We start from the raw sequence: 18,346 nt of genomic DNA, 5'->3' as shown, positions 1-18,346 counted from the left end.
TCTAGACCCACTAGAACTCCCTATGCCAACCTGCTGACTGTACTGAGAGTCATGCGTGCCAAAGGGGGTGGAGTCAGCTTCCCCTTGATTGCCGCCACGCAATGGAACGCTCTCCCACCTGCCCTCAGACTGGAACCCTCTCACCTGGCATTCTGCAAAGCCATCAAAACTATGCTATTCTCCTAAACACTGCCCGACTCCACAACCACTATGTGTATAGATATTATAACAACTGCTGCAACATTATGGGATTAGCCACACACTATGGAACCTGTGTCGCTGTATTACCCAATGTAAAACATAAACATATCTGCTCACCCATCTGCAAAGGTAACTAATCTCTCCTATACTGTAACTAATTTCCGATGTAGCAGCACCTCAATGCCTATGGGCTGCCTGCGCACTCTATAAACGCAAATAAATAAATAAATAAATAAATGTGATAGTTTTATGCCATTTCATCATATAGGCCAATTTTGCATATTTAGCACTGAAAATAGTTATCGAGCTAATTACCCAGTTGTGCAAATAAGGGGTGTTGTATAAAGTGTTAACCCGACTTAAAATGAACAGGCTGTATCAAATTATACCAATGTATATGTATATTTCAATGCCGTCTCTTTGCCTAATTTATTTGTTCTCTTCTTTGATTATTGCATTGGTTTATGAAGTTATGGTGACAATGAGCACTTTTGTAACTCATTTGAGCTTGGGTTAGAAGGTGCAATTGCACTCCACGAGTTTACGAATGAGAACTCATGCTATGCCCGGGTTGTCCTCCCTTCCAGCATAGAGAAGCGAGGGACCGTTAGACGTGCAGCTTTCAATATTCCTAAATGTCACATAGAACCATGTTCTGTAGTAATACTTACATCAAGCGTTTCTGGCCCTCCCTCCAACACCACACGCACGACTGGGATCTTGAGGTCAACACCTAGGGTAAAGAGAGGGTCACACAGGGTTAGAGAGGTCCCCAAACAAAAAACGTATACATCAAATAGTATTGCCTGCAGAAGACTTGCCATGAACAGCTTCCCACATCATGCAGTGAAAAGCTGTCATGTAGAATCTGTGTGCCAAAAAGTTATGAATTCATGAGGCAGTTTAGTTTAGTTTAGTTTATTATTTGATAATGTGCTCCAAACCCAGGGGTAGCCGGGCGCAGCAGTCACAAGAATACTTAAGCTTAGGTTACATTACATACAGAGGATACCAACAAAAGATGCATTACATGTGTTATTAACATATTTACAATACATATATACAAAAGATGCAAGAAGTGGGTACCTCACATCACACGGGGCAATGAGATAGTCTATAGACTAGGGAATTATATGCAATGATCCGGGCCTAGAGCAGGTGATCGGTTTGTAGGTCGTCCTTAGTCCACAGCCAGCTTTTCACATTACATCTAAATCTAGAGTAGGGTAGGTTAGCTCTCAATGCGATTGGGGGTGCATTCCAGGCGCGGGCAGCTCTGACAGGGAAGCTTGCTCCACTCGCATTTGTTAGTCTGAATCTGGGAGTTTCAAGTAGGAGGTGACTAGAAGCTCTAGTGTGGTGGCTAGAGGATTTTCTGGTCAGTCTAGCAGAGATGTATGAGGGTGCAGTATTGTTCAGTCCTTTATGGGTGAGAGAAAGTGTCTTGAGGAGAACTCTGCCACTAATTTTTAACCAGTGATAGTCTTTCCTAATGTTGGATATGTGCGCTCTACGGGGTATGTCCAAGGCTGCTCTAAGAGCATTATTCTGCAGTATTTGCATTTTGTTTATGACAGTTTTACTGGCGCCCGCATAAAGGGCGTTACAGTAGTCCAATTTAGACATTACTAGGGCGTTGGCTAGTGTGATACAGTTGGTTTTGGAAAGGTAGGGTCTGCAGGCTCTGATTAATTTACAGGTGTAGGCTGTAGAGGAAGCCAAAGAGTTGACTTGTTTTTTGAGAGATAATGTGGAGTCGAGGTAGAAACCTAGTGTTTTTACCTACGTTGCCACTTTAATTATATTGCCATCTATGTTGAAGGCAAGATAATTAGGGCTACGTTTTTTGAGGTTAGAGTCGGAACCCAGGATCAGTATCTATGTTTTGTCGTCATTCAGGCAGAGGCCGTGGGAGGCCATCCATGCCTGAATGAGGAGGTAAATCTTGTTTACTATAGCTGTGTCTTCGACAAAATTGCCAGATAGTGGTATGAGGATCTGCGTATCGTCTGCATAATTAGTATAAGTGACCCCCAGTCTGTCAAGTTTGTCGAAGAGTGGCTTAGTGAAGATGTTGTACATTGTGGGGGAGACACATGAACCTTGTGGGACGCCACAGGTGATTTGTATTGGGCCCGCTGAAGCTAAGGGGGAGAACACTCTCATCGTACAGTTGGCTAGGAAGGATTGTACCCAGGCTATAGCTTCGCTTGAGAAATAAGCAGCAGACGCTAGGTGGTTGCATAACACTGCATGTTCCACCAGGTCAAAGGTCGCCGACAAGTCGAGGAGGAGGAGCATAGATGTTTTACCTTTATCCTTCAACTCGTCGATCTGTGTCTTAAGGTCAATTAAGGCCGTTTCACTACGATGTAGTGGTCTGAATCCAGATTGGCGTGATCCTAGTAGTTGATTTGTCTCCAGATAGTTTTGGATCTGGAGGTAGGCTACTCTGTCTATGATTTTAAGGAGAAATGGGACCGTAGTAATGGGCCTATAATTGGTAGGGATAGCTGGGTCGAGGGTCTGTTTTTTAAGGAGAGGCAGTACCCAAGATTCTTTGAGGTTTGTAGGTACAGTGCTGGATGTAAAGGAGGCATTGATTAATTTAGAGATGAAGGGTGCCAAGTCTCTAGCTGCGTCCTTAATAACTTGAGCTGGGCAGCTGTCACCTTGGCAGTTGGATGGTTTCAGGGCTGATATCACCTTTTCAGTTTCCAATATAGGTATGTTGGTAAATCTGAATGGTTTGCAGTTGCTTTGTGTAACTGCTCTAGGTGTATTTGTCAACTGGGTGGTATGGGTTCCAGTGGAACTCAAGGACACTTTCTTCTTAGCAATTTTGGATTGTAGGGTTGTGATTTTATTAGCTAAGGCATTTTGGATGCTGGTGCACCATTGTTTATCCTTGGGGACATTGTCTGTGGGGGCAATCGGGTTTTCCATTTCCAGGAGGATGGTAAAAAGTTCTTTGGAGTTTGAGTTAGCTTTACTAATTCTCTCATTAAATGTGTCTTTTTTGGTTTGGATGATTTCCTTCTTGAATTTTTTAGCAAGGTTATCAAGTAGAGTTTTATTCTCAGCTGAGGGTGTATACCTCCAGATAGCTTGGAGTTTACACTTTTGGATTCGCAGTTCTTTGAGGTGAGGGTGAACCATGAGTTGAGATGAGATTCTCGTTTACTTTTACGTAGTTTGATAGGGGCAATTATGTCCAAGGCTTTGGACATAGTGTTGTTGAATGTCTCAACTAGCGTATTAGGGTCAGAGTTAATAGTGCTGGCAGTGAGAGCTGGTTGGAGGAGTGGGAGGAGTTTTTCAGCCGTAATTTCTTTTTTACTTCTGGTTGGCATAGGTGGTGCTACTTCCGGATTATCTAATTTAGGAGGCTCTATAGTAGATGAGAAGCAGATGAGGTGGTGGTCAGTCCAGGTTTGTGGTAAAATATTAAAGATGGTAGTAGCACAGTTTCGGTTGGCTATCCAATCTAATGTGCGTCCTTTTATATGTGTGGGGATAAAACTTTTTGGGTAAGGCCGTGATAGACTAATATTGATTGGATGGAGTGGGCCTGTTTGTCCCCATCGTCATTGAATGCCAGGCTTCTGTGAGGACCATATATAATTTATGTTTAGATAACATTTATAAGCTTTTACTGAATGCCAATTCCTGGTAGCTAGATTGAAACTCCTAAAGTCTTCATATCATTTGGTAAAATCACCAGCAACATACCAACCATTGCCACTGCATCAGTGCATACATATATGGATGATTTTCAGGCAGTCATATTCACAATACAAATGTTTCATTGTGTAGTGTATTGTAATTTCCAAATGATCGTTGTCCGTGAGGATTGTCTCAAACTTCCATTTGTGTCATTAAGGTTTGAGCGTTGATATGATATGATAGTTTATTTATATAGCGCCTATACACATTGTGTTTCAAAGCGCTTCACGGCAAGGGAGGGATCAACGGAAAATACAATGGCATTCTTACAGACCATTAACAACAAGAATGTGACATTAACTATTGTACTAGGCCCGAGGACATTTCAGATAGTGCAAGAGCTTAAACGCAGATAGGAAGGAAATGGGAAACAGACGGGCGACTACCGTGCTAGGCCTGACATTTCTGGTAGAGCCAGAGATTGACAAGAGCTGAGGGATGGGGTGTGGAGAAAGGAGGAAGAGGAACAAAACAAGCGACTATCATACTAGGCCTGACGACATTTCAGATAGTGCTGGGGGGGGGCAAGTAAACGGAGGGGAGATGGAACTTACAGTCTCAAAGTTTCGCTTTTCAGTACCAAGGAATGCACACAGCATCACTTCACAAGGACTTGGAGAACCATTACATAAAGGACGAAAAAGAAAGAGTTGAGGAAAAAAAGGGCTACTGGGTCCATGCAACTTAAGCCCTGCCAATATTTTCACATGTGGCCTAGAGAGCTGGAATTACAAGGTGGCGAGATGTGTGCTGTCAATGATAAAAAGCACTGAACTAGTGCTTTCCGCAGGCAACTTCTTTGCTGCCATTGAGTAAGCCTGGTAAAGGGTATCCAGTCATTTCCTCGACAGGAATTATGCAATTCTGCCAAAGTAATTTACTTCGACAGAATTCTGCTGGAAAAAAAAACAACTAATTATATGGGTGTGAGTGGGTTAAGCGGATAAAATGTGTCAGGTGCCTAGGGTAGGGGGATTAGTGTAGGGAAGGGGGGTCCCCCCCACACACATTAGAAAAACAAAAACATTGGTGAGGGTTTGGGCAGAATTCCTGTCGAAACAATGACATAGAAGCTTGCAGGTAGTTCTGGCAAAGTGATTCAGGTGGCATGGGCTAAAGAGCACAAACATGGCTGCGTGGTTCGATTTTGGACACAGTCTCGTGTGGGCTGAGGCAGGGGTTTGCACACCACCTGGGGGAGTTGGATTTAGTTAATGGATAGGTAGAGAATTGATAGGATTGTTGAGGGGAGAGGTAGAAAAATGAAAAAGAATTAGCCATTTTTTGTGACTACTTCTGGCAAACATGCCTGTGCCCTGGAGGAGAACAAATCGCAGAAGTGTTTGAAGGCAACAGCAGGCAAGTGATTACTTTCAGTCAGGGTGTCACGTAGGAGTACCCAGGAGGTAGCGTCTGCTACCCAAGCCTTCCCCCTCTGGCACGGCTGCCATTGCACTTGCTACCACTGGGTGTGTGAGGGACAGAAGACAGACAGGGCTTCAATCTAGTGCGTGACTGTCTCTGAAATATCAGTCTGTGGAAAGAGACAGTTTTGGGGCCAGCTTTCAAAACTGCCTCCAAATGTTCTCAAGTTAAATATCGCTGCAGGGCTTCCACACGTGTGAAGTATAAGTAATAAGTCACGTAATGTATGTCTGTTTTGCCACAGGTGCCGAACCCGCCTCCACATCAGATCTGATCCAAGCTGCTGAATTCTATTTCGTCCCAATACTGCAATGAAGCATTTTCATCTCAGTGTTGTTCGCCTTGATTTGTGCATCCAAACTCTTGAAGAAAATCTTCCCATTTGCCGCTTTCCCACAGAAATGTACCAGCATCATTGTAATCGTCATTTCAGTGATGGACTATGCTAACAGTCTGTATTTGGGTACTCCAGTTTAGCTCCTACCCAGGCTTCAATGAGTCCAAAACACAGCCGTACGAATGCTTTTACGCATCGGATTCAGAGACCTCACATCTCCAGCCCTGCTCTGACCTCACTAGCTTCCAGCAGGAAGAAGAATTTCCTTCAAAACTCTTTACAAGCCAAAACATGAAACTGACCCGAGTACCTGAGAAATACAATCAAAATGCACATCCCCAGACGCTCCCTTAAATCATTGTAGTCCCTCGTTTCTCCAAACAGGGACCAGGTGGATCATCCTTTTCAGTCCAAGCCCCCAAACTATGGAATTCTATCCCTCCCAGCATCACGACCATACCCACATACAAAGGATTCAGAAGATAAATCAAAATGTGGCTCTTGGCTTACTAAGGGTCCACACAGGGATCTCACCTTGAAACACAGCAACATCATTAACAGGACAACTATCATTATCTGTGAACTCGTGACCAACAAACGTTGCATGACGACACCTTTACCTTCCCATTACTCTCAGAAACATACATCATTACCTGGTCTTGCTTCACAATAAGCTTGGATCAGCAGTCTCTGCCTTCTATAACAATGTCTTATGTTGCACGCTGTTCACCACCAATCCTGTACCCAATGAATAATAAAATAGGACAGCTCGTCCAAACACATTTTGGTTTTTTGACTCCTTGGCGGTATCAACTTCTGATTGATTGATTTGAGTCATTTATAATGCACATGAAAACCGAGCAGACTTATCTGCATCTCAGGGCAGATGGATCAAAAAAAACTCTGATGTCGAAATCAAGACTACTTTTAATTTTCTTCTGATAATCGAACAAGACCTACGAATATGTCATAGACTTTGCACGTTGCCTCTTCTTGGCCTACAAGAGAGCACCATTATGTTTATGCTGACTGACATCTTTGAATCACAGGTACTAACACACAAAATGTCAGGCTGCTGCTAAGATTTTCTTTAAGATTAAACACATTCGCAATACGCCATTACCTGTCAAATCCTTAACTCAGAGTTAGGGGGAAGCTTTATGGCACCAAACAGAATAATATAACCTATTCATCTCTCCTGCTCACCTTCTGTTTGCCAAACTCACTCATCTCCAACACGTTCAACACTTGGAGCGGGCATTTTATTCAGCGTGCTTGGCAAAACCAGTGATCTTCCAATCTGGTGAAAGCCCCCACAATACTAGGGCAATCTTGAGCACCTCTCAAGTCCATCACACAACCGATCTAGCATCCAGATTTAGCACCATAAATCAAACTACCCATAACCTTCTCACTTTCCTCAGACAACAGTCTTCAATTATCACACACGCACCCAGAGGACTAGAACCATATACCTCTACCCTCCTTTCTTCTCATTCTCCCCAATCTGTGTATTTGTATTTTGTATTTTATAAAGCACCTTAATTCAAGGTGCTGTACAGAGAACAAGGCATGGTACAATATAATGGATAAATAAAAAATTCAGAAAACAATCAATCAAGGATGTTGCAGCAAACGAGACTTCAGCAACCCATGAAATAAAGAATAGACAGAAATGGAACGAAGAGAGTAAGGACGAACATTGCAGTGAAAAGGGGCTAAACGCTTAAAAGTGCAAAAACGAGATTGGGCACAAGAGGGACAAGGTGCCGCCAATAGAAACTGGATAGAAGAGTTGAGGGAATGAGAAGGAGTATCGAAATATATCAGAGCAGGGAGATGGCTAGGAGCAAGACCATAGAGGGACTTAAAGGGACTTAAAGACAAGAGAAAGAAAATTGTATTTAATTTGCCTGTGAAAGGGTAACCAGCCAAGAGTGGCAAGAGAGTCTCGGAAAGAGAGAAGACAGAGAAGACGGATAGAAGAATTGAATACAGATTTTAGAGGGGTAAGATGAGAACTACGAAGTCCAAAGAGGGCAGAGGAACAGTAAAAGAGTCGGGACAAAATTAAGGAGTAGATTGGGAGTTTAGAAGCTTGAAAGGTGAGACATGGATGGGCTTTACAAACATTGTGATGGTGGAAGCGACAGGCGCATGAGGTTAGAGAGATGTGAAGAGAGAAAGAGGGATTAGAGTAAAAGTTGAGGGCAAGATTGCGGGCCGTGGGGGAGACAGAAAGCTGGGATGGAGGAAAATAAATAAAGGGAGGGAGAGGGGGGAGGATATTAGTGGTGTAAAAGAGGGCCTCAGTTTTCCCAGCATTGAGCGTAAGATAGTATGAGGACATCCAAGATTTAATAGCAACCAGACAAGCAGAAAGAGTGTGGTGAATTTCATAGGAGAACGAAGAGAAAGGGACAAAGAGTTGAGTGTTGTCAGCATAAAAGTGATGTGATAAACCAAAGGAAGACATAACAGCTGCAAGAGGGGAGGTGTAAAGAGAGAGCAGAAAAGGGCCCAAAACTGAACCTTAAGGCACACCGTGGGCAAGCCGGAAGGATTTAGAGGACTTGCCGTCGCAAGAATCAGAAAAAGATCTTTGAGATAGGTAAGAATGAAACCAAGACAGGGCAGAGCCAGTGAAACCAAAGGAAGAAAGTGACGCTGATAGAGAGTGGTCGACAGTGTCAAATGCAGCAGATAGATCCAAGAGGATGAGAAAAGATGAGTGTTTGGAGTATCATGCAGAAAGAAGGGAGGCCAAAACCAAGAAGAGAGCGGTTTCCGTGGAGTGGAGAGGACGAAAACCAGATTGGAATTGTGGGAGAATAGAAGAATTAGAGACAAACGTAGAGACTTGAGAATAGACCAGCCGTTCCAGTAATTTAGAGAGATAGGGTATTAAAGAAATAGGATGAAAATTTGAGGCAATCAGTGGATCAGCGGTAGGTTTCTTTAAAATTGGGATGATGGAGGCATGCTTGAAGGATGTGGGAAAAGTAGAGGTAGAGGCAGACGTGGAAAGTAAGGTAAGACACTAGTGAAGGGTAGACCTTAAGAGTAAGTGTGGAAGGGATAGGGTCATTTCTATCATCTTACTATCTGTTCCATCTCTAACTCCATTTTAGCTCTTCCAAAAGTTCAGGATCTGACAACACACCTAATTTTCAGACAAGGCTTAGGTACCGTAAAACCACTACAATGGTAAACGGCGCAGTACAAATGCTGGTTAACATAACATTTCATTCTGACAGCAACCAGTTACGCAGCACTGTTAGTTTCTAATGTTTTTTTTGTTCCAGAGGCCTGCAACAAACATTATGCAGGGGATAAGCTCTAAACGGAAGAGTCATTTATCTGACAATCTATAAATGTTGGTATACCAGCAAAATAATTACACAACATGTGATATTATCCCAATATATTTCTATGGGGCACTGGGGTCATGCTTTGTATTTGATGGATGCAATTAGATTTGTAAGGCTTAATTTTACTTCTGGTGACTGTACAGTGCATATTGTCACAGTGTATAGCTAAGAGGTCACCTGTGACATAGGTTCAGCCTGCACTTAATATGTGATTGATTACTTCAGTACAATTACATTGGGTATTCATGTGAGGAATTGCCATCTGCCAAGGGTATAGAAGCCCTTTTTTTTTGTATTCATTAATACAATAATGTGGGTAATCTCTGAAAGGGCAATCTACTGATCAGATTCCCCTTTCTTAGGTTCCATGTAAAAAGCATAGTATACCCTTGTGCCCTGCTTCATCAGTATCCTGACCTGCAGCACCTGCTCCATCAGTGGCACAAGCACCATTTGATAATTCGTCTACTGTTCTGGTGGGAGCATAATCTCTAAATAAAAGCCATACCTGATTTAGGGTATTGTGGATGATAATCTCATAATTATTACAGCCACAACAGTTTTATATCACACATGTGTCGTCCCTGTGAGCCCAGCTCAGCTGTGAAAGGACTAAGTGTATTTTCCCCAGACACGGCTGTCTCTGCTACAGCTTAGGGGTTTGCATCTCTTGGGAGTCCTTTGTGATGGGTGGTAACCCCTCCCCCAAGAGACAGCCACTCCACAGGAAGCTGACCCGGAAACAGGGACCAAAGTAACACATCCATTCACACAGAAGCAGCATCACACCAGGGTGCTGCATATCGAAATTCTTTTGATTCTGTTTAGAAGGGAAGGGGCAGGAATAGTATAGAAGGAGCTAATGGCAAGTAGAAGGTTCTACCACCTTGTTTCTCTCTAACGATATCTCTCCTTCCTGTCCCCTCCACTTCCCTTTACACAAAGCACTTTGGGCATGATGTCAGAAGGAATAGTCAGGTTATTCCAAGAAAAGGACTTGGACCCCTAAAGCCGACAACCGCTAGTCCAATCACATGTGGGCTTTTGCCTTTAAAAGAAGGGGTCTCCCACCACTTATTTGATTCACTATGGAACAAACACCTGAGCAGGATTCATTTGGACCTTATTTGGGAGAGTTGTACTTTCCAAAGCCCACAACCACTGAGGTGAAGGAGAGCAGTCCAAGACATGGGAAGGCTCTGCCCCCAAACCCACTCCCAGGGCACATTGGGGTGAATCTTGCTGTGGGCCAGGACCTGCCACTCTGCACCAGAATCTCCCAAGGCTGGGAAATCAGACCCCGAGAGAACTCATCCTGTCCCAGAGTCCCTGGAGTGGGATGTCAGCTTCTGAAGGACCAGATCAGCTAAGGCTCCCTGTTCAGCCACATTGAACCGGTCAAAACTGCTTTTGCCACTCATCGAATGAGAGGAATCCTGCCAGTGCTGTCTTTGGCACTCCTCTGAACATTACAGTGCCTGCATCTCATACTAGCTCTATGCTGCATTGGTCTCTCGCCAAGCTCGTCACCTGATAGGCTTGATACAACTGCTCATCACCGGGACCTGACTCGAACTGCTGGAGAGTCACTTGCCACCTTGAAATTGGGGTTACACTATAAATCAACCCAACTCGCCTTCAACTCCTGTTTCACCGAATTGCACACAGGTGCAACAGGCTCACTGTTTTGAACAATTGTCATCTGCTGACTTAAACTGCTAGAGTGTCACTCATCTACCCTTCCCGGCAGTTACAACCCTTGACATTGAACAGATCCTGGTGAGCAACCCGACCTGCTTTGCCAAACGTTGTCTTGAAACCGAAATGAGTATCACATTCGGACCTGCCCAACGCACGATGGCTGCTTGGGCCCACATGATCGAACATACCGGAACTGAGATTGATTCGCTCGCATCACTGCTCGAAGCCAGGTTCAACAACACTGAACCTCAAAAGAACCGAAAAAAGCTACTATTGACCAATAACTGCCCCCTGGTCCATTTTGGGTCATAGAGACTGGCTAGGTCACTTGTGCACCTTTTTCATCCAATATCCTTTTTGTGGTTTCTAAATTTGCCTACCTCCCCAGTGCTACATTCCTCTATCTGCTGCATACTCTCTTCTTTCCGCAGGAGTGGGTTTTGTACAGTGTTCTCTATTTAGTTTTCTTGCAGATGATGTGTTTGTTTAAAGTATATTTTCTTTCTTAGAACCTTGACTGGACATTCCCTTTATTATGGTCTGTGTTACTTTGTTGTTTGGGTCTTTACTGGACCACATTCATACCTCTCTTGGGAGCATAGCCCAAATTACCACAAAAGGCAAAGTGGGCTTGTTTTAACTTTATGATTGTGTTGGCTCTTGGTTTGTAGAAGTGCGAGGTCTAAGAAGGCGGTTTAGCTACTACTCATCTTTGTACTCCTGCAGAGCAGACGTCAGCTCATCACAATTAATAACAGATATTATTACAGAGCTTAGAATATTGAGAAACCGGCATGCAGCACTCCATATCAAGATGTATTACTTGCCACTGCAAGGCATTATAAAGGCATTTCACGCTGCACTTGGCAACTGAACATGTAAAGCTGTACCTTACATATGATGACCATACCAGACATTAACCCACAGCAGATGGCATTTCTGAGTCATTTTACACTGCTTGGCATGAGATGGCAACACCCCAGGGGACATCGCTGGGGAATTTGTGGCTGCACTTGCCATACACTGGCAGCACCTAGCCATGTGAGAATGTACCTTGCCAATGATGACTATACCAAGGCAAAGTGGCATTAACTGGCATTCCTGAGGCTTGCGAGGATGCATTTGGTATAAGAAGGCAGAACCTGCACGTGTGAGGATGCAGCTTACATCTGCTAACCATACTAGGAGTATGAGGCACTTCATGGCATCAGAGGACATTTCTGAGGAATTGAAGAATGGACTCGGCATAAGTTGGCAGCACCTGGATATGCCAGGATGTTATCGTACATATGACATACCTCCGGTGTGATGGTATGACAGCCATAATATGATCTAGGCTACCCAAGGCAATGTGGCATCATCTGGGAATGTGGGGCTTCATTAGGAATGTAATGACTACGCCTGCCATGTGAGGCTCTCACTATCATTAGATGGCAGTAAATGGGCATATGCAAATGTGTTGGCATATGAAGGCAGTGCCCCAGAATTGCATTGGCTCTGCTTGGAGTACATTAGCCATATCCCCACCAAAGGCATATCAAGGCAGCACCCCAGCAAACACATGAATGGTAAATAAAATCGCCTTTTGTCTGCTTTAGTAACTATTATTTTATTAATTGTATTAGCATTCAGAATGAGTGGTTATTCTCAGGATAGGGGCTGTCTCATTTTATGAAATTTACTGTATATTAGTAAGACTAATACAGTAAATTTCATAAAATGAGACAGCCCCTATCCTGAGAATAACCACTCATTCTGAATGCTAATATTGATTGTGGGTACTTTTTTTTTAGAGAATTACCTAGCATGTTGGTGCTATACCGTCCTTATGGGTGGGGCCAGACTGGTATGCAAGCAGACATTTCCTCCCTGGTAAAGCACAGTGGGCTATCCATGATTGCCGGCCCCCCTGTGGGGGCACAATCCCACGCAATGTGCTTTTTCCACAGTACAAGGCTCTCACATTATTGGTCATTAATATTATTATTATAATTACTTTTAGTGTATTTATGGAGCGCGGACCTGGCTTTGGGATGCAAGGGAGCTCTTTACAATCATAGGGGGAAGAACACACTGAGGGAAGCGGAGAAAAAAGGAGTGGGGAGCTAACGGAAGGTTGGGCAATTGGCAGCTTGGGGGGGAAGACAGTGGGGAGCAGATCACAGAGTCTCAGGTAGGCTGGGGAATGCAGTGTGTGTGTGTGTGTGCTCATGTGATATGATATTCCTGTGATGTCATCAGGTGTGTGATATCACTAGCGCTACCTCGGAATGTTGAGGAACTGACATCCCTGCATTCAATATCCAACAAAGTTTGATATTTGTCTGTGCCCAGTCCATGAGCATGCTGAGTGCAAAGAAAAGTCTTACAACTCTTTTTACCAAAGAAATGTTGTAGACATTCTTTTAGGTGAGAGTGAATTCAGAGGTTGTAAATGAGAGTGTTGTATTAGATGGCCAGTGCAAAATGTCAGTGTGTATCGTAGCCACACCAACAGCGCTAACACCACAAACACCTCCAACATCAGATGCATCCTACAGTCCACATCATATCCTACAATGAAATCCCAAAGAATGCATATTTTTCGACCAGGTGTGACAGTTTCAGGGTCATAACCCTTTCAAGGGGGAACAGGGAACGTCCTCAGCCTGGGACTCCAGTCTCTGCCCCACCTTCCTGTGCCATTCTTGTGGAAAACTGTACCACTGTCGATCACCCAGTGTCTGCCAAACTCTATTCTGCACAGAATTATTTGTGAATCATTACTGCACTACCAGTTCCAGAAGGACTTTTAGCAACTGCAACAGAATGTCACTGTGTCCCACAGAATGGAGCAACAGACTTCCCAAGTCATTAGAGAACAGAAGCACCAGTAAAACAGCATGTCAAAAAAAACAAAAGGGGACTCGCTGCATCTCCACGATAGCCCAGCAATCCAACCTGCACCATAGAGACTGGTTCAAGCACAATGCATGCAAAGCGCTGGTTGGCCCGAAGATTCAGATAAGCAGGGCAACCAATGGAAGAGTGAGGGAAAGAAAGGAGGTAGAAGTCGGGGAATACAAACCCTATGAGGGCCAGAACAGATGAAGGGTCTCAGGTGAGGTCAGGTTGAGTGGAGGTGGACCGAGAGAGAAGGTGGAAGAAGGATGGTGGAGTGGAGCAGAGCATTGCTGCCATTGTTTTGGAACTTATTGCAGTTGAGGTGTTGCTAGGAAGAGAGAGGGGCTGTCAATGAGTTAGTGTTTGGTAGATCTTGTGAGAGGGGATAGTTAGGTTGACTGAGTGAGAGCAAGACGAGTGAAGAGGAGTAACAGAGTGAAAGGAGTGCTTGAAAGTAGAGGGGAGAGGAGAGCAGAGTAGAGAGGGGAGAGAAGAGTAGAGCAGAGATGGGAGAATACAATCAAGGGAGGAGAAGAGAGGAGAGCCGAGGGGGAAGAGGAGTGAAGAGGGCAGGGGAGTTGAGAGTGGAGCGAGACGAGGAGAGGGACAAGCAGAGAGGGAGAATTCAGAAGGGTGAAGAGAGAGGAAAGGAGTGGGGGAGGAAAGAAGAACTAAAAGAGAATGTGAACATCAGCGGGATAGAAAGAGAGAGCAGGAAGACGTTTGGAGGGAGTGAGAGAGGATGGAAGAAGGCCAATAAAAGAGTGATTGAGGGAGAGAGTGAGCCAGAGTGTCTGACATTGGTAACTTAGAAACTTGATTTTCCGATTGAGAAACCTAGCGAGTGGTAGGTTAAGGTGTGAAACTGCAATTTCCTATGATGGTTTATCATGTGATTAATCCATTAATTTATTATTCATTCATTCACACATGCATTTATTTTGAATCCAGTTAGAATAGGGTATGTTTGAGCACTGTAGTTTTGGTCTAAGATACTATGGTTCAATATATGCTGAGAGCCATGTGATTATGTACACTTGTCATTTATAGCACAATATAGTGTGCTTTTAGGCGCTAGATATGATCTGCTTTGTGTCTCTGTCCATCTATGAATTTGGCTTCTTGCTGTGCACGGAGAGGGAATTGTTTTTGCAAGCGAACACAGTGTGAAATGTTTTGATAACAACTACAGCTTTGGCAGACAGTCAGCTACTCCTTGGCACAGAGAAACGACCTTGCTGAGTGAGGAGACTGCTATGTTTTGGGTTTTGCAAACAAGACTGCGGTCTCATTGCGAGAATGTTAGCGATAGCTTGTTCTGTTCTTAGGAGAATGGAGAGACATGTCACTGTGACTAGTATAGTTCACGCCATAACAATGCATGCACGTAGATAGACACATGCTGTTTTCCATGAAATGCTTACTGCGCATATATGTAATGAGTGTGTCACAGCACTACAATGCTAATGTATAACTGTGGGGGTTTCTGTTGAGTAGATTCAGATGGCAGTAGATGGAGAAGGAGAGGGGAGTGAGTGTGGGAGTGAGCTCTCAGAGGAGAGTGTGTGTGTGTGCAAGTTAGAGCTAGGGTTTGGGATGCTGGGAAGGGAGCTCTCAGTGCTATGGTGGTGTTTACTGGAGCATTGCTGGAGAGAAGCCGGAAGGGTTGGGATTACTAAAAGCACTCATAGGCCAGAGAGTGCTGATTGCTTTGCTTTCTTATGTAGTGATTAGTGACATTATGTCAAGCAATGCAAGGCATGAATAAAGATGCATTTTGTGCTTTGAAATGAACCGTTTTCCTGTGTCTTTGTGATTCTGTTTTGTTTGCATAGTATCACAGTGCAACATTTCTAGTTTCACAAAGGCACCTTTGGAACATGTCAACATGTCTAGAGGGAGCTAGATAGATGAGGCTTGGTGCCTTTTCGCCTTCAAATATAGCAAGACCTAGATTGGAGGTGTTACCAATTACTAGTTGGAAAACCTGGGCTTAGGAACACCTGGGTTAGGGTGGAGAGAGCTCACTGAAGGTTGAGGGAGGAAAGGCCATCAGTGTACCTTTCCTGAACCCTGAACATTGAGGTGTAGCTTGGTTATCTAGGCCTTATTAATGATGCCCAATGTCTGGAGTTGCTCGTGGTCTCTTTCAGAAGGGATGTGACCAAGCAATTCGGGCTGGACTGCCCCTTCTGGCCTGATTTTCACACTGTCTTTCTCCTATCTGTAAGGGCTTGGCAGGCTGAAGAGTGATGGTCCGAAGGGATGCCAGGAGCTATGCCAGAGATTAAGAATAAATCTAACCCTTCCAGCCATTCCCTCTTTTGCTGTGCTTTTCGTATGTTGCAGCCAGCATGAAAATGTGTTTTACAATGCTGCTGCGGATGACTGTTTTGATCACCTTGCACCTATTGGGGTTTTTCCATGTATTTCCCTACAGAACCAATCATAACATGTATGGCTTTTCTAGCTATTTAATTCTGAAGTTTGTGCTGTTCGATGCACCATTGCAAACAGTTATTTGAAAATAATCGTGGAGTCGGGCAGCATAGTCTCTAGCAGCAGACTCGAATTTTGCAACGCTCAGGATGTTCCAGGATCTGCAGTCCTCTTTCTTTGTTTGCACCAGCGTCGAGCTCCAGTGCCTTTAACAACCCCAGATTGCTGCGGAGTGGGCTGCAGAGTCGGGCGGCAGAGTCTCTAGTCTCTGGCTCGAGAGCTTGAGGGAACGAGGAATCAGCCTGCAACGGACCGTGAAGTTAGGATTCAACCAGGACCAAAGAACTAGATCGATAAGATAGCTGGAAGAACACTTACTTTTCGGACCCGCCTTACAGTGGCTTTCAGCCTATCGTGCACGTGACTGCAGGGTCTTGCCTTTGAACGTGTACATAAGGCTCTCATCTCATCCAGATCCTCAATATATTGTGCATGTGACTGCAGGGGTCTGCCCTTTGAACGTGTGCATATGATCTCATACTTTACAGGCGAGCTCACGCCGGACCTCCTCTGACACTTTGCAAAACCACCTATGATTACCATACCTACCATTAGTGACCCTCCTTGGCAGAGGTAAGAAGACGAGACTGGGGGCAGCACCCTTTGATCGTCCTCACACTGAGAGAAGGCTGGCCAGCCCACCCCACTCAGAAAACCAGAAGAGCCCTTTCTAAGACCCCCAGTTCAGTTGCACTGAGCAACGATTCCTCACACCACGACCCACAGTGCTAGCAAATAGGCCACGTGGCCTACTGGTATCTTACCCGGACCCCCTTGTTACCTACCTCCCTCCCCCCATTCCTGCATATTCTGACCAATTCTCCTCCAACATCTCAAACAAGCAGATGGCTTCAAGCATCTGTCTAAGTACTGGAAAGAGGGGGAAGGTAGAGACTGAGGACCTCATGGATACCTTAGCCACCAAACATGGGCGCCAACCTTTAATACACCAGGCACTAAGCAAGAAAGCAAAACCAAGAGTGATATCTCTTCTAAAGAGCACAGTGACTATTGAAGAGACAGCACTACCCGCTGACCCAGCCAACCAGCAAAGATGTGAAACCCTTATCCAGGAAAACAAAACGAGAACACAAGCCCATACCATATCGAATGATAACCGAAAAAGCCAATCCAGTGGGGGTCGGTTTAGCGCACCGAACCCAAGTAGACACACTCCACAAGTATGTGTCTAACTCAGCCGAAAGCTCTTGGCATAAGAGAAAGTCTCAACCACACTGTGCCCCCATTGCCGTTTGGGCAGCTATGCAGGCGCTCCGTATCCTGGCCGAGGGACTATGAACCAGGAGTGGAGGTCGCAGATGAGCTGAAACCATCAGAAGGTCCAAAGTTCAATGAGACGACACATACTGAAGCAGCAGAGACTCCAACAGACACCATGGTTCACACACCCAGGGAACATCTAGAAAGCAAAGGTATAAACGCAGTCACTACAAGAAACATTACTGAAGGAGAACAGCCCATAACACCACTAAATTCGTTAGACCCGGCACTCCAACGGCTCACCACCGGCACAGAGAAAGTCACTACAAGGAACGACCAGAACCGTATAGAGACGGTCGAATATAGGCAAGAACAAGAACCAGCGGAATCAAAGAGAGATGTCTCTGTTGAGCCAGACAATGCTCCACCTGGGATAGCAGTGCCAACTATTCCTATCCAGCCTAATCTGAATCACACTGATACAGTGGAATCGACGACCAAAAGAAAAGAAAAAGCTAGAAAAGCAAGAGAACTGTGGATGCAATTACAAGACAAGACCCGGCTCAAAGAGAGAGAAGCAAAGGGATGGCAACATAAACCCCCTCAGAAGTGCCCGCCTATCATTAGATCCATTGGAATTGAATTCAATCATGAACCCACATGAAAAAATGCACGGCTACCAGTGGAAATCAAATGGAGATGGGAACCCGAGGCACTGTTATACCTCGACACCAGCCTATAAACAGCTAGAACACAACTTCTCGTTTACCACCAAAGAGGAGAGACGTGACAGGGAGCGGAAACTGGACAACTTGCACAGAGCCCAAAAAGAAGAAATACCTAAAAAATATGACCAAAGTCAACAGACGCCCCCAGAAATACCGGACCTTAACACACCGACCGAACTGCCTGGAGCTCACCCATGTACACGATTACCAACAACAATGCAAGAACTACAAAACCTTTTGATCACAACAACAAT

At 44.6% G+C, this 18,346-nt stretch overlaps 1 protein-coding gene across 1 annotated transcript in view; it reads right to left on the bottom strand.

Annotated features, from left to right (window-relative positions):
• Positions 1-18,346, bottom strand: part of LOC138528198 (transient receptor potential cation channel subfamily M member 2-like) — a 602,757-nt gene that overhangs the window by 314,109 nt on the left and 270,302 nt on the right. Inside the window, exon 7 of the mRNA XM_069639650.1 lies at positions 873-934. Coding sequence (XP_069495751.1) covers positions 873-934 — 62 coding nt within the window. The remainder of the gene's footprint in view (positions 1-872; positions 935-18,346) is intronic.

This window comes from Ambystoma mexicanum, chromosome 7q, assembly GCF_040938575.1.
Source record: "Ambystoma mexicanum isolate Mex_15411 chromosome 7q, UKY_AmexF1_1, whole genome shotgun sequence".
Lineage (NCBI taxonomy): Eukaryota > Metazoa > Chordata > Amphibia > Caudata > Ambystomatidae > Ambystoma > Ambystoma mexicanum.
The sequence above is the reverse complement of the archived record's forward strand: the minus strand, read 5'-3'. Positions and strand labels throughout refer to the sequence as shown.